We start from the raw sequence: 27,485 nt of genomic DNA, 5'->3' as shown, positions 1-27,485 counted from the left end.
AGGACTCTACGTGTTACCAGAGGAGTAAGGGTAGGAATAAACATTCTAAGAGAATCATCCATGGCATACTCATCATATATACCATTTGGCAAGCACTGCCCTAACAGAAGTTGGGATAAACCCTCGTTTAAATAATGCAAATTACTAAGTACAGCCCACAAATTGGGGATAACCATTACAATATAAGAGTTTGGATCATTATTAAAGCCGACTACAAGTTGTTTTTGTGTCTGAGGTAGTCCACTAAAACAGGAAAAATTCTGAGTTAATTTTAGAAGTCAAATCCTATTATAATTAAAACATGGACCATTCAAATTCCTGCTTGAAACTGGGCTTGACACAAGAGAGCTTGTGGCTAGCTAGAGTATGGGTCTCTTCAAATACATCTTTGCTGCAATGCCTCCCCCATTCCCGTATCAAGTTGAAACTTAATGATATGCTCTGGAACATACTTTAACAATTACAACCCTCTGAAAACCAATAATACACTTATTCGCAAAGTGAAATACAGAGCAGCTCACTGTTGATGTTGGCAGCTTCCGTCTTCCCCTCGTCCTCAGTCATCATATCTGTCATTGTAAGCAGCTCTGCATCAAGAGGATCTGAGGAAACTTTGTTTTTTAGCTCCTCAACTGCTGCAGGGATCTTCTCACTGTTGTCCAAGGAGGCAGGCAGAAAAACAGGAACCGGCACCTAATTAAGCAAAGTATTTACTGTTAAGTTTACTCCATGTTAAAACATGATTTTCCGGGGGCACCTGGTTGGCACAGCTGGTGGAGCATACAACTCTTGATCTCAGGGTCATGAGTTTGTGCACCATGCTGGGTGCAGAGATCACTTAAAAATAAAATCTTTTCTTTAAAAAAAAAAAAAAAAAAGATAATTTTCCAAATTAAAAATTATTCTAACACAGGATCTTCTTTATAATACGACATTGGATAAAAGCTTTGGGGGAAGAAACACATATCAAAACTGAGATATCAACTATAACAGAGTAAGCCCAGAATATAAGCCAGCTACTTTCTGAAATAAACATTAAAGAAAAATAAGTGAGGTACTTCTGCCCTGCCCCGCAGAGGACTGGGACAGCCAAGCCGTGGCATAGTGTCTTAAGTACCGCAAGTGTTTTAGGACAAAATAATGTAATTATAATATATACGAAATTCTCTTCCGTGTTTCAGTTTTAAACCTGAAAACTTTACAAATGTTTTTCTCTACAATGAACTCGAATATAAAACACCATGTGCATAAAGCAGATGCAGACACTTGCTAAACTTCACCTTTAAGGATCTACTTGATTAAACACAAATCAAACACTGACAGTCAACCAAACCTAAGTTAACTGGTGAAGCTGAAGACTCAACCCTCTGTTCTACTAGCTTCACTGAGATAGTAATTACAACAACACTGTTCTCCCACTTAATGCCTGATAAACCTCATAATGAAAAAGAACTTAAAGTCCGACTTACAGGAACAGGAACTGTAGTAGGAACAGGAATATTCTGACTGTACATGTGCATAGGTACTGGGATATACACAGGCACAGGGATAGGCACTGGAACATATTCTGTCTTCCAATTATCATCTAAAAATACAAAATGTGTTTAAAGAGCACTTATATATCATTACTCAGTGTTAAAATAATTTGGTAACAAAGAAATATTTAAGTGCCTCTGTTCCCATTTAAAAGAAATTCTCAGTTTTCACAAAATTAGGTGATGTAAAAACAACAAAACTAAATATAGCAGCTGTATTAACTTAAAGAGAATAAAAATAGAATTTAGGTCTTTTTTTTTTTTCTTAATACAAAGAAAATATCCCTTAAAAATGTTACATAGTTCCAGATAGCCTAGATTCCCCTCATAACCCCTGCAAAAATATGTATCTAATCAATTAAGATACATTTAAATCTCATAAAAACACATATTTGAATTATTTCATCGCATTCTGACAAGGAAATAGAATTGTTAACATTACAGGTCACTCTTAAAGAGGTGATCTCTGAGGCAACACTTTAACTTTAGTGAATTTTAGCCCCAAGGAAATTTTTAATATAGCTTTTCACCTGTGACATAATTTTTATTCTAGACCTTTAACACAGCTTTTCATTAATGATTTTAAATATTATGCTGTATTCTCAACGCAATATCTAAAATCGGATAAGCAAAATCAACAGGGAATGACAAAGTGACCAAGCAGAGATATTCCGTAGCCTATTATTTGAGACAATTATGAATTTCGGTGAGTGAGGTGTTAAGTCAAATTTTCCTAAGTTACCTGTCTGACAAGATTTGGTCTGCATGTGAGGTTTACAGTAAGTAGCTTTCGTCATTGTTAAAGGTTTGCAGAGAACGGCTTTGTTCTTCATCTCTTTGTTAGGTGTTGGAGAAGGGGGTGGAGCTGAACCCTACAGAGAAGCAAAGGGAAACATTTTATTTTTGCCTCTAATTTTCTTACTTCCTGGTGTTAATGAATATCTAGGTCATGTGGAGGGAACACACAAAAGTATAAGAGTATAACCAAATTATGTTATTATTACTATGTTTACCATAGTCTTAATCTGAAAGGATCAGTATGAATCTGTCCTAACTACAGACAAAGCAGTAGTAATCATTCATTCTACAGAACTTTGTGACCTTCAATGGATACCACCAGCACATTTTTTAAAAAACCATAAAAAGACAATTGCCACTTTTAAATAAAAAGGAGAAAAAAAAGCAAGGTTGTTAACCTGAATTTTGCAAATAACTAGGCTTTTTGAAATTTACTTGAGAAAGAAAAAAGTTCTTAGTTATTATGGCCATCTGATACATACTAGTTCCCTGTACTGGATATATAGTTTGTATATTTATATACTAAATTTTAAAAGTTAAAAAAAAAAAAAAAACGATGAAAAGAATTACCAAAAATATTATCAAGCTTCCAACTATATATTCTTATATCCCAACAATTACAATTTCAGAAACTTATTCTAGATAATAGTCTCAGATGTTTTCACCATGTTAACTGTAGCATTATTTACAGCTGAAAACGCTTCCCCCTTCCCCCGCCCACATACACACACATAAAATCTAAAATAAGCTAATGATCTGTCCATAAGGGACAAAACATAAGGTGCTCTCCATACCACCTATTGATCTAGGAAAAAAGGTACAGAATATCTGAGGTACTTAAGTTCTAGACGGTCACCATGAACACTACTGAACCATTACTCCAAAAGGAAATACAAGGTTAGGTTCCTGCAAACCTCTGGTCACATCAATGCATAACCTTGTTTCTGCTGAAAACACCCTTGATTTCATATATATTTCTTACAAATAATTATATGTAGATTCTTTATAACACGTTATGATTATAGCATTTTTGCGTACTGTACTAGGATTACGGACGCACTCAGGTATGTGCGCACACACACACACACACACACACACAGTACACAGATACAATACACACATACCATACAGTACTCATACTCAGTCCTGTTAACACACACTATATATTGTACACTAATGCAAATAAAGTCCTAGGAAAAAAACCAAAGATTAAACATTTAAAGTTTTATAAAAACATTAACGTCTTACTCTTAGTGGACCTGCAGGATGTACAATGGGGCAGTGCACTGTGTGGTTAAACCTCTCAACCTTTGGCGTGCCCATAAAAACCAAGGGAAAGGTTGTTGACAATTATTCTGCAGAAGAGGAAGAAGTCGATGAGGGTGACATGGTGACATCTGGCAGTTCTACCTCAAGAGTTTGGTTCTTGCAACTTGTGGACAATATCAGCAACTTTCCCTCCCAAACTGGCTTCAAAGAATTAAGTCAGCCTTGTCTGCTTAACTTCTCACCTCAAATCTTTTAAGCGTCTTGACGTAAGGGGCAAACACAGTGGTGTTAAATTTGAGGCTTTGTTCAAGTACAGAGTCACATTCTTCCATGTGTGTCACTGACACACACACACTTTTTCCCAAGGCAGAATTCCATTCCAGTATTTTGGCCACTGTTAGAAGAGCAATTCTTGGGAGTCTTAGGCTGCCTTGCATCACTGAATCTGATGCCTTTTTTGGTCATCTTGTCCAGGTCTTCATCGGTGGCTCTACTGCCTTCTCTACCAAAATTTCCTCCACATCTTCTTCCTGCATGGCCCCAAAGCCTTCTTCACTTACTTGGTGCAACACACATTATGTTTTTAACACTGTTCTTTTTATTTTCTGTAACACCTTCAAAGCCTCTGAAACTTTTCAACGCAGTCTGGTCAAACATTTCCCCAACAATTATTCACAGTAGCCTGCTCGATGCTGTCCTAAGCTGTGCCAAAACAATCACATTGCGTATGGTGACTGACTTCCAGTAATCTATCAAGGTGGTTTCCTTGTTGGTGTTGAGAGCCTCAAAAGCTTTCTCATGAAGTAGGCCTTGAAAGCTTTAAGTGTGCCCTGATCGAGGGGGTGGATGGGAAACACAGTGTTTGGGGACATAAAAGGAACTACACTGAGATAGGCATTTTTGAGTTCTTCAAGGCAATGGATATTATCCAGGAATAAAACCTCAAAGGCAAGGTTTTCATTCTGAAAACCTTCAACCTCTAGGATGAAGCAGTTGGGAGAACCAATCCCAGAATATTTTAGATAACCATGCATGCATTCTGTCCCACCTCCAATGGGCTGGCACATAGTTCAATTTTTCCCTGTAAGCGCTCATGGATTTGGGGCTCTATGCACCACGAAGGATTTACACATAAAACCACTCTTGGCACTGGCACACTCTAGCAAGGTTGTATGGTCTCTAAATGACTTAAAGGTCAGGGGCTATGGACACCACTTGTATTATATGGGTTCATTTGCCACTGACCTTGTGAAAGCAAGCCAGTCTCATCAGTGTGGAAAACCTGCTTGTCTGGATATCCCTTCTTCCTGTGTTATCACTTAGCTGGTATTCTTCCACAGCATCCTGGTTCTGATCTGCAGAACCCACCTTGCCTACAAGTTTAACATTTTTCACACCGTTTTTCCTTAAAATGTGTGAGCCAGCCAGCAGGAGGCAAGGAGCGTTTTAACATTGTCCTGATCCTGGGAAACGTGTTGTAAGCTCAAAGTCTCACCACAATGCTATTTCATTGTTTTTTGGTTTTTTTTCTTTAATTAGTCCTAAGTCCATGAATCCATAAATAGAGTCACTATTCCTTCTTTTCCACAGCTTCACCATGCACTATAGGTTTTATTTTAGCACTTGGAGTTGCCTCATCTACAGATTGGTGAATTTCTTATTCCTTTTTTCTGGGTATACCATATTGTTGATTCACGAACATTAAACTCACTGTAAACTGAATGAAGCTCACCTAACACACCTTATTTCCTCTGTAAGGCAAAAAGCAGCCTTCTTGTGCTTAGGAACACTAGCCAGCACTTTAATACTATGTTTAGGGGATCTTTTATGAAGCAAAATCACCAATAAAAAGGACAAAATACGATAAAGGTAGTACACTAATTAGACTATGAAAAGGAGACCTGTTTACAGGATGAGCTGACAAGAAGGGAAAGCTCTGCCTTGTTCCACACCTCAGTAGGAAGATGCACTTCAGGAAATTCACATTTTTTTACCACTCTGCACATGTCTGCACATGTCTTTGAAAAGTGTCATGGGCATTGATTTAGGGGTTACAAATAAATTTTAGAGAAGAGGCAAATTTGCAAATATGAATGATGATCAATTGTACTTAAAACATCACTGTTTAATAAATTTATCTGTGCATATTTTAAGATGTGGAAAGATATAAATTTTTAAAAACTAATACATATGGCCACAGGGCTGGTACTAGTATGAGCTTATTCTAGATTCATCAGGATTTCAAACCACATAATTAATCAGCTAAGAAAAAGAGCTGTGAACAGGAACCTAGGGAATTTATTTCTAACACTACTGCTGTGTTAACATCAGGCAACTGACTCAATCTCATGTCTCAATTTCCTCAACTGTAAAATGGAAAGAATAATTTAACACAGAGTTATTGTGTATCTATTATATACTAAGACTAGGTAAGTTTGGTCCAAACTGCAAAATACTCTAGAATCCCCACATAAGAATAAGGGGTCCAAAATCATGTATGTCCTAGATTACTCAATGTTTTACTTCCTGTCATTCTAGAAACATTGCATCATGTCAATTAAACTACGTCACCTGGGGCACCTGGGTGGCTCAGTCAGCTAAGGGTCCGACTCCTGATTTTGACCGGGTCATGATCTCACAGTCTCGTGAGTTCGAGCCTTACGTTGGGCTCTGTGCTGACTCTGCAGAGCCTGCTTGGGATTTTTTCCTCTCTCTCTCTCTCTCTCTCTCTCCCTCTCTCTCTCTCTGCCCCTTCCCAGCTGACGCGCTCTCTCTCTCTCTCAACATAAATAAATAAAAACTCAAAAAAATAAATACTGAAGGAGGACCCAAAACAATGAAAATTATAATGACAAAAGCTACCAATTGTTGAGTATTTGCTTCATGCCAAGGACTATGTGCTACAATGTTTGTATCCTCCTAAAATTCTTATGTTGAAATCTAATACCCAATGTGATGGCATGTGAAGGTGTGGTCATTAGGTGGTGATTATGTCATGAAAGCAGAGCCCTCATGAATGGATTAATGCCCTCATAAAAGAAATTCTGGGGTGCCTGGGGGCTCAGTCTGTTAAGCATCTGACTCTTGATTTTGGCACAGGTCATGATCTCATGGTTCGTAAGATCAAGCCCTGCCTTGGGCTCCGCATTGAGAATGTGGAGCCTGCTTGGGATTCTCTCTCTCCCTTTCAAAATAAATAAACTTTAAAAAACCCAAAAAATCCTAGAGATTCCTCACCCCTTTCCACCATATGAAGACATGGTGAAAAGATAGCTGTTTATAAACCTGGAAGCGAGCCTTCACCAGACACTAGCAACTTGATTTTAGACTTCCCAGCCTTCAGAGCTGTGAGAACTTCTGTTGTTTGTAAGTCATCTCATCTAGGGCATTGTGTTACAACAGCTCAAATGGGCTAAGACATTATGTAAAGCACCAAATTTACATAACTCATGAAATGGGTTATTTAATTCTTGTAACATTACAAGAAGTGACTTAATCACTCCCGGAACTTTACAGCTGAGAAAACTAAGGCTCGGAAATTAACAACCTGGTAACAATGACAGAGCTAAAAATTCTGAAGTCAGGACTCAAGTAAATTCATCTAACAACAAAGCCTGTGTTCTTAACTACCATACATACTGCCTTTATGAGGTCTGGAACATAGCAGCTACCATGTGTTTAATACTTACTATGTGATAACCCTGAAGCAGGCACTATCTTCATCCCCATTTTACAAATAAGGAAATTCACAGAGAACTTCTGTGACGGGACTTGTCCAAAATTATACAGCTAGGCTCTCACCCTTTGAAGTTCATGGGTGAGGAATTAAGATTCCAAAAGCTTACAAGAAAAAAATGGGAGAGGGCTTTAGTAAGACAAAAGGTAATTGCAGTGGCACACTGACTTACTCTCCCCTAGACCATCCTGTCTGTCATAATAATGTGGTTCAAGTGCTCGGAGAGGAAAAAAGTATTTAATACTGTGCTGGTAGAAGGGGTGCCTTAAAGCCTTTGAAACCAGGCTAGAAATTGCCTTATGGCTGTACAAAGTTAACAAAATAGGGAGTGGCCATCCTTATATTCCTCATTACGGATAAAAGTGCCTGGTATTGAAATCAGAGGATTCAGCCGAAGTCTTCAAAGTTATTTATGAATTATCTGATTTTAAATATAATTTTCCACAAGGCAGAGGGGATGACGTATAGGGGAGGAAAACAAAGAAGAAAGCACTCTTACTTTCTAGGATTCTAACTATTAACATCACAAGCAAAAACTGAATGGAATAATGTAAAATCACCAATTTTTCATCAATGTCAGTGATCCTAAATCGTGGTTACATATTAAAATCACCTCAAGAACTTTCTAAAAATGCAGAATTTCTGAGTTGGGGCCTAGGCATTGGAAAGTTCTGAAAACTCCTCAGGTGATTCTAATGTGTAGCCAGAGCTAAGAACCACTGATTTATTCTTTCTTACCAAGATAAAAACTAGCTCAGAGGGTTAATATACTGCCAATAAATGACTCCTATAGAGGTTCCCTTGGGTAAGCATACCAGAAATACCTGCATTCCAACACTGGTGATTATTGTTACTCAGCATACAAAAGGGTATCTCAATGTGCTTCAAAGTATAGCAAAACTTTGCTTCCTCTCTTTATTCATTACTCAAATGGCCGCCACTTTCAAACTACAAAAGTCTTAAAATGCTAACATAAAGCAGAATTTGATGTATTACACCAAAAGGCTAAAGAAAAAAGAAAAAAGTCCACAGGACATGTTATGAAAGTTATTTCTCATATTTAAAAACTCACAAGTTCTGGGCCCCAACATATATCTTCAGATACCTATTGGAGAAATATATGCTCAAAGCCATTAATAATCTGGCCCAGCCCATCTTTTTACCCTCATTTCCCTTGAGTTCACCACAGGTCCCCCTTAAGTTTGGCCCTAATGAATAGTTATGCATGCCCTTAGCACATTTCTCCTACTTTTCATCCCTTTTTACCTGGCAACCTTCTACTAAATTGTTGAGAAGTTTTTTCACAGCCACCAGGAACAGACACAATCATTCAGTCAATCATTTCAAACATACTATTGCTACTGCCTTAAAGATTATAGGCACTTCAACTTCAATACCATTTATATGTCTATCTCCTCCAATGTGGGTAGAGGCCATAAGTAATTCAAAGTATCTGTGTTAATACTGGGTAGTTCAGCTGAATACTTCAACTGTCCCAACAGGGGAAAGTAAAATTATTTTATTATTATGATCAGATTAAATTGGACTCTTTATTTATACCCACATTAAAAAATCAACACTTAGTACTTTACTTAAATAATACTTACTGTCATTTTGGTTCGGGACGTCTGACAACCCTGATCTAAAAACAAACAAATTAAAAATAAGACAAGTAACACTTTCTGCACAATGTTCTAAATCTGTATTTCTCATTAAATGTTACTGATTTTTAAAAAGAGTTAATGAAGAAAATATTTTAAGCTATTTTAAGTAAAGAATATCAAATGTGAGAGCTGCGACACAAAGTTAAGTAAGTGGAATTAACCCTTTTCCCATTTTGTCCTCTCAAAAAGTATTCGCTGCTTTGGGGTCAATACTATGTTCTTATGTTTAACTCTTCAACAAGTCACAACTTGTAAAGAGTTTTTATTGTTCCTCCGAACCGAGTTTCAGCATATACGATGTGCTAAAAATGGTTTTCATTCAGAATTGCATTGCTTTTAACTAGCACTAAAGTTTTAAAAGAGGATAAAATAAAAAGCAATAAATCTACAGAAATATCACGTGGGGCACTTCCACCCAGAAAAACTATGAAATCTGCTAGTAAACTATGTCAAAAATCAACTATTCATTATCATCACTTGGAATTCAGATCAGTTAGAAACTGAACACTGCTGTACAGGTTTTTCAAGTTACCACCTAAATTATTACATACCATAATGTAAGTTTTCAGGTCCTTTCTGAGTTGTCATGTTGGGCTCATTTTGCTGACAGTAGAAACGTAGTAAGCAGTGTTGATCACAGAAATGTTTCATCTCCCCACGCCACTGCACTCTCTCTTTAAGTGTTCCTTGAGATTTACAACAGTCACACCTTGCAGCCTTAATAAAAAAAAAAAAAAAAAAAAAAAAAAAAAAAAAAAAAAAAAAAAAAAGGAAGGTATCAGACATTTCAAATTAGAAAATTTTTAGTCAGATATATATTTTAAAAGATTTCTAAAAGTTTATCAGTAATTCTGCCAAATGTGATAAAACAATTTCTAATAAAAAATGGTATGAATCATAAACATACAATAAAATCCACAATAAAAGTGAAAAAACTGTAGCAATTTACCTAATTATCAAAATCCTTTCTATACTTACCAGAAGTTAAAGACCAGCATTACAAAGATAGGATAACCTAAAAAAGTGAACATTGGTAGACCAAATAGGTACAGTATATTTTAATATTTTAAAATAATTTTGAGGACTCTAATGACATACTGTAGAAGTTTTCTACAATCATTACACTGAAAATCTTTGAGTAATAAACAGATTTCCTGCGTTCAACTGATAGCTCATGAAAAATCAATTTAAAGAAGTTGTGTAAGACCAGAAAAATTCTGAAACAAGCTCTTATGAGAAAATCATGCGTGTTAAGTTGAAGTGTATTCAACAGTTTAATAAATTTAAAGAGCTTTATTAAATACACTGATTTAACTATTAACAAGAACTTCAAGTTCATGTTTCAAATACTCAAAATATTTAATTGACTGAAAAATAATTATACTTTAAGACAACAAATTTGACCTACCTCTAGGAACACAATTCACCCTCAACTAGTCTAACAACTTCATAGGCAAAAAAAAGAAAAAAGAAATAGGAAAAAAAAAAAACCCCACAAAACAAAAATAAAATCCATACATAAAAAGTTAAACCTTATGATGGTGAATCCATAATAGACAGATTTTTATTTTTTAGTGATCCCCTAAATTTTGCCCATTTTCACTAATTCTTAACAACTTGATCAATGAGTGGACCAAAGGATATGAATGGTTAATTTCAAATACAGTTCTTTTCATAATTAAGTATTTGATCCAGTTAAAGTAGAAATAAATTACCATATTTCTTAAATCACCCTTTGGTTTAACAACTTAGAAGTTTTGATAAAGCAATACATATTACGTTCATAATAATTATGTGGTTTTTCCTTGTTACTCTACGTAATCTATGGTTCTATACTGTGGGTTTTGAAATCTCTCATTTTATGTCTCAATAGTTGAGTTCTATGAATAAATACTGTATCAAAATTCCTAGTCAGGAATATTACAAATGATTTTGTTGATAAACAGGTCTTATATAACAAACATACCCCAAGGTTAGAACACAGGCTCTTTTTTTTCTCCAGGTCAGGTATTTCTCCTGCTGAATAAATGTTAAATGAATGAAGATTTGTAGTATAAATTATGACTATTAAGTGATGCCAATATCACATCTCTTGTCCAAAAAACTGTGACCTCAAATTTTATATTGCTGGTAAGACTATGTGGTAACTTCAGTATAATTAGCACTTACTATCACCCAGGTCATATTTTACTCAATAAAGAAAAAGGTCCCTGGTCACCACCCAAAAACTATTCTTTAAAATAACCTCTGAAGTATTAAAAGCTCCAGTGTTTGGTTCCCTTTTCACATTTTACACTAAAAGACAAAGCTCAAAGGAAGAAATCAAAATCTTAACCTTCTAACCATTGAGTCTAAACAGTGTAAGAACATAGCATAAGTGAAGTTGTTGCCTGACTACCTCATTCGAGAACCTGAAAAATAAAAGCCCGGCATGTTGTATCTACTCCCTGGAATCCTCAACACAATGCTGGAAACTAAAGTCCAACCAGATCAAGTGACTTGTGTCAGGTCAAACATTAAAAATGCAGAGACAGGATTCAAGGCAGACAATCCAAATCAAACAAGTTATAAAGACAATGGAAAGACAAAATGAATTAATATGAGTTAACTAGAGAATACAAATCCTAACAGAAGTAAAATGCTGCAAGAAGGTTCTCCATGTAATATCTAAAACCCAAATCAATCTGTGTAAAACTTACTCAAATCACTACCTATACTATGCTAACTCTTAAAATACTTCCATTTCCGCAGTAATTTAGAAGGTCAAGGACATAAAGCCCAGCACATTATATTCAAAGAATCTGAACAATGAAATCACTTCATGATTACTATAGACATTTGGATTTTGTACTTGAAGCTCCTTTCTTCCAGAAAGATTCAAAACAATTTGAATTTGTTTGAATTAATTTGATTTCTCTGTATCTGAAGAGGAGCAAAATTAATGCCAATGTGCAAATGGAAACAAAACATGTGTATACACATTTTCAGAATGGAAGGATAATACCAGTACTCAATCCTAATCCCAAATTTAATGCCATAATCAAAGTTTTAAAAGTTGTAAACCTTTTTTCCATTTAGTTTTTTTCTTTTACAACCACTCATGCAAATTCTGGAGGCAAGTGTTTGGAATTGAGCTTCAAATACAATGACTAATTGGGAAACATGGTTAAAAATGACCATCATTCCTTTACCAAAACCACTTCTTCCCAACCACAGAAGAGAACTCTTAGAAAAGCTGAACATTTCTATGCAAAAGAAGTGAAGTATGACTTAACTGCTGGTTTAAAAAAATACCACTTCATCATCTACTTAGTGGTTTCCCTGTCACTGTGGAAAATCAGGGATTGTCTGTTATAAGGGGTCGGGGTGGGGGGGAAAGTGGGTAACAGTCAACAGTTCAAACAACCTAAATACGCAGGTGCTAAATTCTTAATTCAAAACTTTTTTTTTTTTTTTTAATTTATTTTTGGGACAGAGAGAGACAGAGCATGAACGGGGGAGGGGCAGAGAGAGAGGGAGACACAGAATCGGAAACAGGCTCCAGGCTCCGAGCCATCAGCCCAGAGCCTGACGCGGGGCTCGAACTCACGGACCGCGAGATCGTGACCTGGCTGAAGTCGGACGCTTAACCAACTGCGCCACCCAGGCGCCCCTCAAAACTTTTAATCCAACATCTCAGCTAATACAGGAATTTCTTCTTCAGTAACTGACAAAGGGTTATTCATTCAGCCTGTACTGATGCAGTCCCTATTATTTGGCCATTTCAAATTCTCATTTTTGGGTGATATATATACATCTGTGTAACTTTCGTATCTACTTGTTTCCTATTTCATCAATCGGATCTAATAAAGTGCTAGGAACTCTTCAGTTATCCAAAAAGCATATCTAAAGTAAGAATATTAGATATTCCCTTTCTAAAATTATTTCAAAAACAAATAATCTTTTAAAATCAGTACTTACAGCAATTTTTTTTTTACAAAAGACAAAATTTTTAAAGCCCAATCTTTTTTACTGAGCTCCTTTTATGACTCAGATTTACTAAAACATAAGTATTAATTTGATCAAAACCGATAAATCATACTTTTATACTATTAGAGGGTATTCACATTACAGACTTTAATACCCCTACCATTTACTACTGGTTTGGACAACAAGTCAAAACCTGTGTTAAAACACTGTAATTTGAAGTAATAACATTTAAATCAAGATTATTAGTTCTACTAAGTACTGTGAAGTATTCTGAAGAAACAGTAGGTCTTTTAAATTAACTTTACATTAAACATATCACACTCCATTATAATACTAACTCCTTTCTCTCCCCAAATTTTTAACTTATAGAGATCGAAAGAACTATCTTCCCACCTGGTTTCACAATATGCCTGGAAACATTTATTGTGAGGAAAAGTAAAATCTACTTCCTTCTAAAGAATTATCTGGGAGAAGAAAAAAATGTTTGTTAATTTTATTCTCAACATCTTTTGGTTGCATGTGTTCCAATTTAGAAGAGAAGAGTATTTAATAAGCCTCTATTAAAATCCCAATGTAAACCATTATAATGCCAAAAACAGATCATTCAAAACGTCTTGTCCAGTACAACAAACATAAGCCAAGAATGTTAAGGCAAAGAATTATAAATATTTAATTTAAATAAATGAAAACATAAAGTTACTTGTACTCTAGATAGTCTCTCCAATTGAAGCACAAAGCTAAGAGAAGGTGGAAACTGCAATGTATGTGCTCCTCTGGTTAGGGAGCAATGCTCATGACTAAAGGTGAAGTTAACAACTGGGTTGGCTAGCCATTGCTTCGCAAGTTTCCTTGATGCCACACTTTTTTTTTTTTTTTTTAACGTTTATTTATTTTTGAGACAGAGAGAGACACAGCATGAACGGGGGAGGGGCAGAGAAAGAGGGAAACACAGAATCGGAAGCAGGTTCCAGGCTCTGAGCCATCAGCCCAGAGCCCGACGCGGGGCTCGAACTCGCGGACCGTGAGATCGTGACCTGAGCCGAAGTCGGACGCTTAACCGACTGAGCCACCCAGGCGCCCCAATGCCACACTTTTTAAGAAATGATTTTTCTAATAAAAGCTGGATGGACTGTATAAAGGGTCTCCCTTTTTAAAGAACTAAAAATGTGAAACTTTTGAGTTCTTAAATTTAAAAAGTGGAAGAGGAAAGGAGGTCAGAATAATCAAAACTTGGTGGGACCCAACTTACTACGTTTTTGAGAGGATGACAGGACGGTAGCAGTGAACAGAAGAGATTCATGGGAGGTGTAAGAAAACACAATGTGACTCAAGTGGAAAGCACACAGAGCAAACGTATTCTCTGATTACAGTGTTGGCTGCCTTCATAGAGAAGCCTATGATGAATGAGGGGGGCAACTCTTCATCTCAAAGCCGGTATTCCTACTGATTACACAGAAAAATCGTCATTACTTGCTTTAAAAATCCCTACCACATGACAAAATTGTTCTTACCTTTATTCCTCAGATTAGTATAGTATGTAATAATGTTACAGTGCATATTATACAAACATTTGTTGGGCTTAAAATAAGACAAATAATAAGTATGTGTTTAAGGTGTAGAATACTGACATTAAACCAACAGATAATAACAACTGGTTATTAAACTAACATGTTCTTATATGTTCTGAAATACACTGCCTCACCAAAATTTCCTCATTAAACAGTGCATAAATAAAAATATTAGATACAATTATCCTTTAAAATAAACAGCAAAATGGAACAAATGGCAACATCTAGAATAATGTGGTCATTTGCCAAAGAACACTTCTTTGCTTTCCCAAAAAAAAGGGGGGGTGGGGGGGAGAGAACCCACCAAAAGATTTCTCTATTTTAATATAAAAGGAAAACAAGAATTCATTCAAAGAAGCCAAACAGAGAAATACTTTCAGTGTCCTTTGAACAAAAAACAAAATCCTCCAAAAAAAAAATTTTTTTTTAATTAAAGGTTTGGATTCACAATTAAGCAGAAATTTATATAGTGGAATAACAGAGAAATCATCATTATCACACGGTAACAACCTTGCCTCTCAAACTATAAAATAAATTATCAAAAAGGTAACCGTAAGAATAAAATGGAATTCTCCCATCTGTAGCCACTTCACTGTTTTGAGGTTACCCAAAACGAATTTTCAAAAATAAAACCTCCTAAACAGTGGACAGTGTTCCCGTGTGCTAAACTAAAATTGAGGTTTTAAAGGTACTAAAGTAAAAAAAAAAATAAAATAAAAAAAATAAAGGTACTAAAGTAACATTATGAGCGATTGTTCTCAAAATTGCCACTGTCTATAACAAAATAAGAGGTTGGTTTAAACTAAAAGAAATGCATGTTAGAGGGTGTTAGTATGTTTGTCCTGTATGTTTCTTTTTTTTTTTTAATGTTTAAAAAATGTTTGTTTATTTTTGAGAACGAGAGTGAGAGAGAGAGAGCGAGAGAGCATAAGCAGGGGAGGGCAAAGAGAGAGGGACACACAGAATCCGAAGCAGAATCCAGGCTCTGAGCTGTCAGCACAGAGCCCGATGCAGGGCTCAAGCTCACGAACCCAGAGATCATGACCTGAGCCGAAGTCGGACACTCAACTTACTGAGCCACCCTTGCGCCCCTGTCCTGTGTGTTTCTAAAATTTGAACCTTAACTGTAAGACTTAAATTAGTCAGAAGCAACAGTAAAATAATGAAGTGCACCAAAACTCTTAGCCTCCACAACCTCTTACAACTTGGAAAGTATCTTCTTTTTATTTAAAAAATGTTACTTAATATGTTGAGCTGTAGACATTCAAGAACTACACCAAGAATTCTCCTAAATAGTATCATTTAACGATAATCACTTGCACTAAGTGAACTAAATAATATTCTATATGTTTCAGCCATTTTACTCTTTATTTCTTTTAGCAATATTTCAGTTTTGAAGTTATGATGATGTCTGTCTTCACATGCTTTAGAAGTGCAACTATAATGAAGTTTTAACATTGACATGGTTTTCCTTGTTACGGACATATGAACTAATAACGTTTTCTTGGGTAATATCTGACTAAACAAAGCTCAAGTATACACTCATTTTTCTTATATAGAAAAAAATACAGTGGACAAGTGACTTATCTTCACTCTTCTAGAAGTAGATTTTAATAAGACAGACAGACACACACACACACACATTTATTCACAGTTTCAAATTAAATATTTTTGGTCTCTATTCATATAGTGTCTTTTCAATTTGACAATTTAAAAGGTAAAAAAGAACAAAGTGTTTCAAAACACATCATAAGTGCCTAAAACAATTACCTGCTACTGTTCAACACTGATCATGTTCATCAAAAATACTTCTATTTGTGGGGTGCCTGGGCGGCTCAGTTGGTTAAGTGTCTGACTTCGGCTCATCTCATGATATCACGGTTTGTGAGTTCAAGCCCCACATCAGGCTGTCTGCTGACAGCACAGAGCCTGCTTCAGATCCTCTGTCCCCACCCCTCCCCGCCCCCCCCCCCCTCTCTCTCTCAAAAATAAACAAACATTAAAAAAAAAAAAAGTTTCGGGGCGCCTGGGTGGCTCAGTCTGTTGAGCGGCTGACTTCGGCTCAGGTCATGATCTCGCGGTCCGTGAGTTCGAGCCCCGCGTCGGGCTCTGTGCTGACAGCTTGGAGCCTGGAGCCTGTTTCAGACTCTGTGTCTCCTTCTCTCTCTGCCCCTCCCCCATTCATGCTCTGTCTCTCTCTGTCCCAAAAATAAATAAAACTTAAAAAAAAAAAAAAAAAAGTTTCTATTTGGTGAAATAAAGACCCAACAAATTTTAAAGAAATAATCTATTTTGTTTAAGCAATATAGTTTAAAATGAAAACAAAGATTCTGTTTTGCTGAAAACAAAGCTATATCCTAGTTTTGGGGAATAGCTAAGTTATAAAACAAGTAAAAATGCTATTCAAGTTATAAAGAAAAACTGAAATGATAAAAATTTTAATGAATTCCATAATCTGGGCTAAGCTTAATGTGCGCACATTTTTTAAATACATAAGCTACCATAAGTGTAATGATAATAACTGTAATGTCTTATCAAAGATTGGTTAAAGCAGCTGCTGTAATAAAAAATTTTAGTTACTTGCCTTGTAGTACCAATCCTGAAATTTCTTACAGCAGTCTTCACTACAGAAATCTCTCACGACACCATCAAGTTCTTTAGTCGCTCCCTTCTTACACAGCTGAGAGCAATAGTTGCAAGTAACACATCTCAGTCCTAAACGTCGTGCAAAATCTTGTTTATACAATAGTTTGCAGCCTGAAAAACACAAGGTTTTCATATTCAAACAAACAAAAACACATTAAGAAACTACTTAGAGGTCAAATTGTTCATTAGCTTTATAGAAGAGTCTATAAGTTTGCATATAAAGTCCTCTTTTCTCCTGACCAAAACTGAAATCTAGTATGATCAACAACCTGTAAATATTGAAACAGAATATGGAATACTTTATTAGATCTCATGTGAATTCAAATAATTAATGTTCTAAGACTTTCAAATCTAGCAATGCCTCATAACTATTTTGTTTGCTCTATTTAAATAGAAGTATCATACAGTAAACACACCACAAATAGGCATTAGAGAAATGAAACAATGTAGACTGTTGAGAAGCACTGAGTAAACATAAAGATATACTCAGCTAAGTAGGCATTTTAGCCAAAATTTCTAGCCTTACCTTTCTGTCAACCTACAAGGACCTTCAGAAAAGGAAAACTGGTATATAGACTTGTTTAGAGAAAACGTTGTTATTCTTATTATTAATAAGTATTTCCTTTGTCTATTATATGAATGCAGCAGTTTAAGTGTTTTCACATTTCAGCCTTAATCTCTATAATATCTCTGTTAAAGTTTTGGGGCGCCTGGATGGCTCAGTCGGTCAAGTGTCTGACTCTTAATTTCAGCTCAGGTCATGATCTCATGGTTCGTGGGTCAAGCCCTGCATCAGGCTCTATGCTGGCAATGTAGAGCCTACTTGGGATTCTCCTCCCTCTCCCTCTCTGCCTCTCCCCCACTCATACTCTCTCTCTCTCTCAAAAATACACTTAAAAAAAAAAGAACTAAAAAAGTTTCCATACTTTTACTCATGCTGTGCCACATAAGAATGACCATGCACTCAAATCTACTGAAATCCTACCCATCCATTAATAAGGAGCTCAAATTACGCCTTCTCCACAAACTCTGTACTCTAACCTAGTTTTAAGTGACCCTTCTTATCTGTGAACTCAAACTGTTAATTGTTTTTCTATTACTTTATTTGGCAATTATTTATGTACTGTCCTATGACTTCTTTTCTGTTATCCTGAAATTTAAGTCTTTTTAATATTTTACCTTATTAAAGCTTTATCTTTCTAATTAGATTTTGATGGTAGTATCAGGTATTACATGTTTTGTTATTTCTGCCAAGTTCCAGCAGAGAACTAGGTGTAGTCAGAGAAAGCACAAAATAGATTACTGAACAGGAAAAAGACACACATTCTTTTGAAACTTTTATTGCCTAAAGATAGAAGTCCCTCTAATTGAAAATTCTCTTTAATGTCAATTCTCTATCCGCTGCTATTGTCTATTCATTTTAGTAAAATCTACATTATCTAAAGGATACAAGATCACGTATGGGTATATTAGCCATCAACACCAGTATGTTCAGACTTAATGAATCACTAAAGATTGTCAATGCATACAAATTCAGGTATAATGAGCAAAATAAAGAATCAATCTTTTCAGTGAAACATTATGTCACTTTTCATCACAGCTGTGATCTTAACAGTAAACATGTTTACCTTTCTCATTCCAGGTGAAATGTACTCAATTAAACCTATAAAAACAGGAATGCCTTGTTTTATAAGCAATACCCTCTTTTATACATAATCTTATTATGTGAAATGTATAACATATTAGATGAAGACACTAACTGAATGGACAGATAATCTTCTGGGCTTTTGGTCATTCACTACTGCTGGCACTTAGAGGACTCTCCAACCTTTTTTCTTGCCCCTAACAGTAGAAAACCATGCAAAACATGGATCCGGGGGGAGGAATGGAATCTAACTAGGAAACACAGATGAGGACAGCAGATAGAACAGCTGCGAGAGTTCAGTGCCTAGGACCAAAGAAAGAATAGAAAGTGAAAGCCAGCGTAGAGCAAGAATGTGTCACTTGGGGGGGGGGGGGGGGGAAGTAATAATAACCAAGAGCCCCAAATCCATAGTTACAATCCTGGTTCCTATCTCTGGACAATCAGAATCAAGAACAGCAGTTCATTTCTATAATCAGCTGCCTGGCACCAGAGCAGCAAAGGTGCAAATGAGAAGAAAAAGAATTCTTGAATATACAATAGTAAGAGCCAGTGTTTGCCTGTTTAAAACCTAAAAGTATTTTTCCACTGTAGTAATTAATGCCACATATGATTTTCTTTCTGGTATACAGAAAATCTCTGTAGGCTAGGCAGTAAGCTGGGCAGGGAAATGAACCCAAAGGAAAATAATTCTATTCCACTTGGAAAATCAACTTTCAGATCACATTTTCTATGCTTAGATTTGACATATGATAATGTTTTTATTTTCAAGACTTCCTTTTAATGGAAAAAAGGTTATCAAATTTTTAGAGATAAAACACCTTGAGGCCCAGAGGTCTACAAATAAAAATAACAAAACAAGTCAGCAGAAAATCAAATTCAATTTTTTTGTTCAGCTACACTAAAATTGCACAGCTACCCTGGACATATGTAGTTAATATATTTGAGAATATTTTGGCACAAAATTAACATTAAATATTAATAAAAGTTATGAACAACACTGTATATACACTTGCCTTCACTACAGAAAGGTCTCTTAACGCCAGAGAAATTTACTGTTTCATGAAGAGTCTTCTCCTCTTGACAGTATTCGCAATATGTAACTATGCAATGCAACTTCTTATAGTCATCTGAACAAGTTTTGCTGCAGAATTGATGCACTTTGTTCTAAATGCACAATGGGAACCTTGGTAAGTATATGACAACCACCTCAAGAACAAGTTTAAGAAATAAACAAGCCACTTTTACAGAAATAAACTTAAATCATTTACCTAGTTAATGTGATTGATAATCTCTGGGGATACATTTTCAATAGGCCACAGACAGCTAATTTAACTAATTCACTGCTATATTTAGACATAATTCCACAAACTTCAATACCATTAACTACCCCAAAATTACTCAGTAAAATAGTAAAGGTACCACTAAAACAAGATGGCAGTCTGGTGTTGCTAAGGGAACTGGATTAATGGGTAGAAAACAATGAAAGATAAAACATGGGTAAACTAAGAAAAGATGAGAAATATGACATTAACACCAGTTTCACTCAAAAAGAAATATTCTTCATAGGTACAGCCAAGCAGACTCAATCACATTCCTATCACAGACCTATGATGGATAGAGTATTCATTTGGGGCCATCGTAAGTATGCTGCTAAACTTGAGACTCAGTTGGTTCCCTTGAATGGAGCTAGGTTAGTATTATTAGTTACTTCTCCTGGCCCCAAACCTATAAAGCCAGAGCTACACTCTCCAAATATGCAGCCAAACACAATCAAGTTAAAATTTACAGGGCAGCACCTTTTCCCCTTTGTTATAATGAAGGATACAGACTAGGTCTAATCTATCTACCTAACGCTTGGCAAAGACAGCTGAAGACCAAGATAAGGAAGGTGAAAGAGTCTAGGAAGCAACTCAAGTAGTAAGGCAATCATCAGTGGAAAATTGCCCCATCATGGACATATAACTTATAAGAGGAAAAACAGCAACAAAGAAACCACAACTGCCAACCATGGAATGAGAAGAACAAAGCCTCTGAATTCTCAATCACCTGAGGGAATGGCTCAACTCTAATTCAGTTTGATAGACAATGTTTATTAACTCCTCCTAATACTTTACCTTCATGTAAATAAAATCAACACCAAGACTACAAAAGCCAGGTAGTTCTAACATGGAGATCGACAGAAAGGACCTCCATTTCATCTAGTATGATCAAAATTCAGTTTAGGCAGGATCTTTATTCCCTATATGATATTATTCCATGTGCTTGCTTATGGATTTCTTTCCTCATTCCCCACCATTCCTTTATTCTTACTAGGCCTTCAACATTTTTCCTGTTATGATTTAGAGAGAGTTACAGTCACTAAAAATCATCACTGGGTGCCAACAACAGTCTCCAAGAATTGGTTTAAGTGCTCTTGAGAAAGCACCAAACAAAATAACAAACTAAACAATTTTCTAGGGACTAAATTTAAAACAATGAAATTTCAGATTCCCAGAATACTTTAGTAATCATGTAGTCACGTTCTGGTTACGCTTTCTCCTAAGACTCAGATACTGAGTGACTGCCAATAGCCACTAACAAATTTTGGTTCAAGAGCAATTTATTGTTAATACTAATGTCTTAAACACCATTTTATTACATATTCCATGCCATCAAAAAAGGAGAAAAGAAAGAATGGCCAAGGGTGAACACTGATCAAGAAAGCAATGTTCAGCCAGGTCCACCTGTCTGTTAATCCTTCCGTCCACCCACCCACCCACACATCCATCCATCCATCCATCCATCCATCCATCCATCCATCACTGTTCCCTTATTTAAATAAACAATAACGATAGGACTTTACTAATGGCAAAAATATATGTCAAACTGGTGAAAGCAAGAGTGATGAGAAGGGAAAATAAAATAAATTTATATTAGGATTCTTTTATTAAGACAATTATAAAATGTTAAATGACAATATGTTAAGTGACTAACAAATTTTAATTTATACAGGTAGCAGGCAATACAAGATATTACAAAGACAATACTTATAAGGATGAGAGTAAAAATGAAAAAACACGGTACAAACAGATGTTCCAGATATGTAGCTCAACAGAGTAACATTCCATACACGATCACAAACATAATGTCAATATATGAATATGACTTCAATAATTTTTGTTTGACCTAAAAATAAACATGTCCTTTGTCGATGCTATTCCCATAAGAAAGTAAATAATTCAATCATCACAAATTCTGAACAATCCCTACACACTAAGAAATAGATCCTCAAATTGAAACACCATTATTAGTTTACTATACTCTCATTTAAGCAAGATAATATACATAACAAAATTGAACTTACCTCCCATTCCAGGATTTCTGGCTTTGAACAAAAGGAATTTTTGCAATAGTTGCATTTCAACTGAATATCACTTGGAGCTACAAACTGGCCATTGGAAGATGACTGCATACTTAGAGCCTAAAACAAAGAATAAAAACATTCTGAGCCTGACACAGATTTTAGAATTTTTATTTGTAACTACTGTCAAATATTGACTATGTCCAGAAAACAGTATTTTGCTTAAATATTTCCTCAACACATAAAATTACATTTCTCAATTTTGTCTTTAAAAATGACACTAGTGAGGCACCTGGGAGGCTGAGTAGGTTGAGCATCGACTTCAGCTCAGGTCATGAGCTCACAGTTCATGAGTTCAAGCTCCCCATCAGGCTCTCTGCTGTCAGTGCAAAGCCCGCTTCAGATCCTCTGTCCCTCCCCCACTCGTGTTCTCTCTCTCAAAAATAAAACATTATAACCAAATAAATAAAAACTACACTAGTACAGTTAAGTTTTATGAAACTGAAATTCTTTTACTACAGGATCACTAGTACTTATTTAAAATAATATGAAAAAGGACAAAATACCATACAGTTCAAGTATGATTTTTTTCTCTTTAAGAAAATGTAAGCAAATAAGAGTTAAGTTCACCAAGTTCTGAACTAGTAATTAAATCTTTAAAAAAGCCTAGCTCCTAGTTTAAGTAGTAATTTGTCCCACATGCAATATTGCTATCATTTTTATTCCAATTCCATCAGGGAAAACAGCCTATAATACTTTTTTAAATTGGTCATTTCTTTTACAAAGTTAGGCAGGGGTGAAAGATGAACAGACTGGTATTGATAACAATAGTCTTCATTTTATGGCATTTTTAAAAGTTCAAACAACTTACAGAATAGGAAAAGATATAAGCATAGATGGGTTTTAAAAGTTTTGTTCGAGTTTCTAACGTGAGTGGTGAGTATGCTGTAATCTTCATTCTCTAACATATTACATGGCATATATAATCTTCAGAATATATTAAATTTTTTTCAGGGTGGCAGTTAGGAGAGGAAAAAAAATTTATTTAAAAAAAGTTTGGGGCGTTTGGGTGACTAGGTTTAGCATCTGACTCTTGGTTTCGGCTCATGTCATGATCTCAGTTTGTGAAATCAAGCCCCATGACAGGCTTGGGATTCTCTCTCTCACCCTCTCTCTCTGTCTCTTCCCTGCTCGCACGCACGCGTGTGCACTCTCTCAAAATAAATAAGTAAACATCTAAAAAAAGATGTTTTTTAAACATTTCTTAAAACTTCTGCATACAACATACAACACAATCAAGATTTGTGAAAAAACAAAACATGCAGATTTAAGACAGTAACCATCAGGTGAATACATTTTTTAAATAAAAACCAGCTAGTGTTCTTACACTTCACTTCAAAAAAACTGCAAGTCCATTAAAGTTAAGTATTCTTTCAAAACAAATGAAATACTATCCTATTACCTTATTTTGAAATGGAAAAACATCTAATAAAGACATAAAGCTCAAAATCTATGGTTTGCTTTAAGATACAGAGAAAGGAAAAAAATGCTGCTTGTCTATTTGTCAACTTTGTATTACTTTTACGCGGTTATATTGAGGAGGCTGCTTACAGGCTTATCTGGCTATAAGAATCTACATTAAGTATTTACAAGATACAATGCGCATACAATGTACATACACGAGTGGTCTCATCAAATCATGGGCAATACAAGTTTCAGTTAAATGAAAAAAGTAGTGAAAACATATTTTAAAAAACATTTTCCATTAACATTTCAAACATCAAAAAGTAAAACAGAAAGGTGAAGTCTGAGAAGCAGCATGTCAAAGACTCTGTCATTCTCTCATCTAATTAATCCTTCCTTATTCCTTAATTTCTAGTTTTGGAAAAGCCAAGTCAGAAGCAGTATTTTACCACTCTAAAGGATTTCTCAATTGCCACGATCCCAGCTTCCAAAATAAAAGTTTAGTTATGAATATGGCTTATTAACTTAACTCAGTGGAGGATATAACTATTAACAAAAACAACATGTGCCTGGTTGAGTTAAAAACCACCTGAATTTAAATGAAAATAACGGTTACAACTACTGTCACATATTTAAGAGACTACATTTTCAGGCTATATAATGCAGAATACAGTACCTACAACACTGTGGAAATGCTGGAAGATTCACTATCATGAAGCATCACTTTATGTACTGGATTGAATCTTTGAATTTTTCACATAGGTATTTCATACATATTTCAAGTATTCACAAGTATTTCAAAAGTATTTTGAATTTTTCACATAAGTAAACCTACTCATGCCACTTAACTAAGGCTGAATCCCATTTTCAACTATTCCCTCCCAGTGGTCAGTTTAAGTCCGAACACTTCCAGTAATACATCTTCTGAAGCCATCCATAACCCCAACTTTGAAGAAGTATGCCAGAAAGTTCTTTACCTTTACAAAAATGAAAAAGGTCTCCCTAAACTGATTTTGTATTAAATTAGGGCCCACTGTAACAAGTCCAATCCCCTTTTTAACTGGCATATTTCGGACAAATAGTTGTCGTATGTTTTGTTCATGTTGGTCATAGTTTTGTCATAGTTTTATGTTTTATCATAAAACAGAAGTCTCCTTCAGAGCCACATGTTATTGAAACCACTAAGAAAATAGTACACATCAGGCATCGAGCTCCATTATACTAAAACTTATTTTCCTTCAAGTCTGTTATATAAATAACAACTGAAAAGTCATCAGAGTCTCCATGCCACACGGTAAGCATCTGCAGCCATGTCTATTACCGTGACTCTATGACCTCCGCCTGCAGTCTGGCCCTCAACAAACAACACGCAAGTTAACATATTAAATAAAGATGAAGCATATTACACTGTTTATTTCCCGTGTGTATTTTGTTGGGGGTGGGAAAGATCCAAAATAAATAACAAACCTGAAATTTAGCCACACAACTGGAATTGCAGAAGTTATACAGTTTCCCATCAGGCATTGTGGCTTGATATTGAGGTAAGGAGTTTCGCTTACAAAAATGGCAAATAATTCCCAAACCTAGGAGAGAAAAAGTACATATCTGAGTTCTTTATAAAGTAATAAAAGCCTAAAAACAAATCCTACTTGACCTCTGAGAGTAATTTTTAATGGAACCTTCTGTAAACTATTCTTTTATTAAAATAAATTTCCAAGATTATGTCCACCTTAAAATATACTGTTACAAAGAGTCCAATATCATATCTGTAAAACAAACATGGATATATGAAACAATCTCAGTTTTAATCTCTGAGGGAAAAACAATTTTGCTAAGAATGCAGCCATGGACAGAACTTCACCAACCACTTAAAATTAAAGAAAATGAAAGATATATGGAATATGGTTAAAAAGCACTAAAAAAGTCTGCAGTGGGAGCACGTGGGTGGCTCAGTCAGTTAAGCATCCGACTTCGGCTCAGGTCATGTTCTCGCAGTGCGTGAATTCGAGCCCCGATGTGGGCTCTGTGCTGACAGCTCAGAGCTTGGAGCCTGCTTAAGAGTCTGTGTCTCCCTCTCTCTGCCCCTCCCCTGGTCACACTCTGTCTCTCTCTCAAAAATAAATATTAAAAAAAATTTTTAAGAAGTCTGCGGTAAGAAAGTTTAATGTGATGAATAAAAATAGTTTATGCAGTTAAAAACAAGTATAAAAACAGAGTTAAAGGGAAAGTGCAGTTAAGAAATTAGTCATGTTATTAAAGTCTTTTAACTTTCCAAATACCTGAAACTTACTTTGTGATTTTGCATATTTTGTCTTGTGACTGTTCATGCAAGCAGTTGAACAATATGGCTCCATATATCCATTAGGACCTATACATTGAGTCATATCAAAAAACCTGCACTGTGTTCGGCAACCAGTACAAGTGGTCAGTTTTCCATATTTCTAAAATTTGAAACAAAAAAGAAAATTAAGAAAATCACAATTTAATTAGAAAAAAATTCTATTTTTCAGTACACCTTTTCTCTCTGCAAAATAATTCTGTTAATCTCTAATCAGGTTTAGTGGGTCAGAAATCTTCATCTGGATGCAAACTGTTAACTGCAATGCATCTAAATTAGGTTCAAACAACAGTAATGATCTCAGCTAAGTCTCTTTCAAAAACTGGATTTTTTCCCCTATTAATTAGTTTAACAGAATCCCTATATATCCTTAAGTAAAAACTGAAAATAACAAAGACACAGTGTTTTCTGCTGACCATGACACACTTCTTTGTCATCTGACAGAAGAAATTAAATGTGTCTATAAAATGTAAGCCTTAATAATCAAATGACTACGGTCCTTCAGAGCAAAGTCTGATGTTAAATACTTTTTGCACTGAGCTGTGCTGCTGTCCCAAAAACTTACGGAACTTCTCTTAAAACCAATTAACCATACCTTTGTAGTCTACATTTAAAACCTCGTTCAACCACAATAAAACACCGTATTTAAATTTTTTTTTAACTAAAACAAAGTCATTCAACCTGATTTTGGGCTATTAACTAAAGCTAATAATTAGTCCACAGATAAGAATAGTCAATCCTTCTGGCAAGAGCGAATATTTGCCAACACTAATTCAAAGCCACAAGGTAAAATATATGATGGTAAGACTAAAGGAGGTACACGTTGAAAATTACTAGACAAAAGCAGTATTACTGAAATATAGAGTCTTACAAAAATACAATTCAGATGAACTGGTATGTTTATATGATAAACACAAATAGTCTCATTAGAAATCAAACATACGGAAAAGCGATAGGTGCAACTTGTATTTGAGCTGTCTTCTGAGTGGTTATACAATCATCATAACTAGTTAGATCAAGTATCACGTGTCGTGTTGCAAAATAATTGTATCCACCTTTCTACCTGGTGTTGAGATTATTTCTCCTCATCATACCCCAAAGCATTCAGTACAATATGATATTAAAAGGTCTTAAAATATTCCACGGATAGATGACTGATAAATAGACATCGGGGAAGGTAACAAGCAGGCCAAAAATAACAAAATGGGTAAATTGCATGGACAAATTTCATGAGCACCACAGGATTTTAGAAAATAAAGGTAGTAAGTTGAAGGGAAAATAACCAAAACAAATAACTAACATCCACATCAAAGAAAGAAAAAAACTTTCTTAGCATGCAACAAACAGAAGAGGTATTAAAAAAAACAGAGCTGTTTATGTGCCAGGAATGTATGTTATATGCATTCTGGTACTGTAAAAAAGTAACCAATGCTGTCTACTCCTCATTTACTTAAGTCTCATATTACTTTAACATAAGTCCTAAGTTTTACTTTTCAAAGTAGAAATCAACTCC

The 27,485-nt window shown here is 35.4% G+C and overlaps 1 protein-coding gene across 3 annotated transcripts in view; it reads right to left on the bottom strand.

The window, feature by feature from the left end:
• The window catches only part of ZMYM2 (zinc finger MYM-type containing 2), a 104,322-nt gene that overhangs the window by 19,708 nt on the left and 57,129 nt on the right, over window positions 1–27,485 (bottom strand). For all 3 annotated transcript variants that reach the window (XM_049646704.1, XM_049646705.1, XM_049646703.1), the window contains 10 exons: window positions 25,925–26,075; window positions 25,102–25,217; window positions 22,174–22,290; window positions 19,844–19,994; window positions 17,124–17,296; window positions 9,554–9,719; window positions 8,946–8,980; window positions 2,278–2,407; window positions 1,470–1,585; window positions 522–693 (listed from right to left, as the gene is read on the bottom strand). In XM_049646704.1, coding sequence (XP_049502661.1) covers window positions 522–693; window positions 1,470–1,585; window positions 2,278–2,407; window positions 8,946–8,980; window positions 9,554–9,719; window positions 17,124–17,296; window positions 19,844–19,994; window positions 22,174–22,290; window positions 25,102–25,217; window positions 25,925–26,075 — 1,327 coding nt within the window. The remainder of the gene's footprint in view (window positions 1–521; window positions 694–1,469; window positions 1,586–2,277; window positions 2,408–8,945; window positions 8,981–9,553; window positions 9,720–17,123; window positions 17,297–19,843; window positions 19,995–22,173; window positions 22,291–25,101; window positions 25,218–25,924; window positions 26,076–27,485) is intronic.

The sequence above is a fragment of the Panthera uncia genome (genome assembly GCF_023721935.1).
Source record: "Panthera uncia isolate 11264 chromosome A1 unlocalized genomic scaffold, Puncia_PCG_1.0 HiC_scaffold_16, whole genome shotgun sequence".
Lineage (NCBI taxonomy): Eukaryota > Metazoa > Chordata > Mammalia > Carnivora > Felidae > Panthera > Panthera uncia.
The sequence above is the reverse complement of the archived record's forward strand: the minus strand, read 5'-3'. Positions and strand labels throughout refer to the sequence as shown.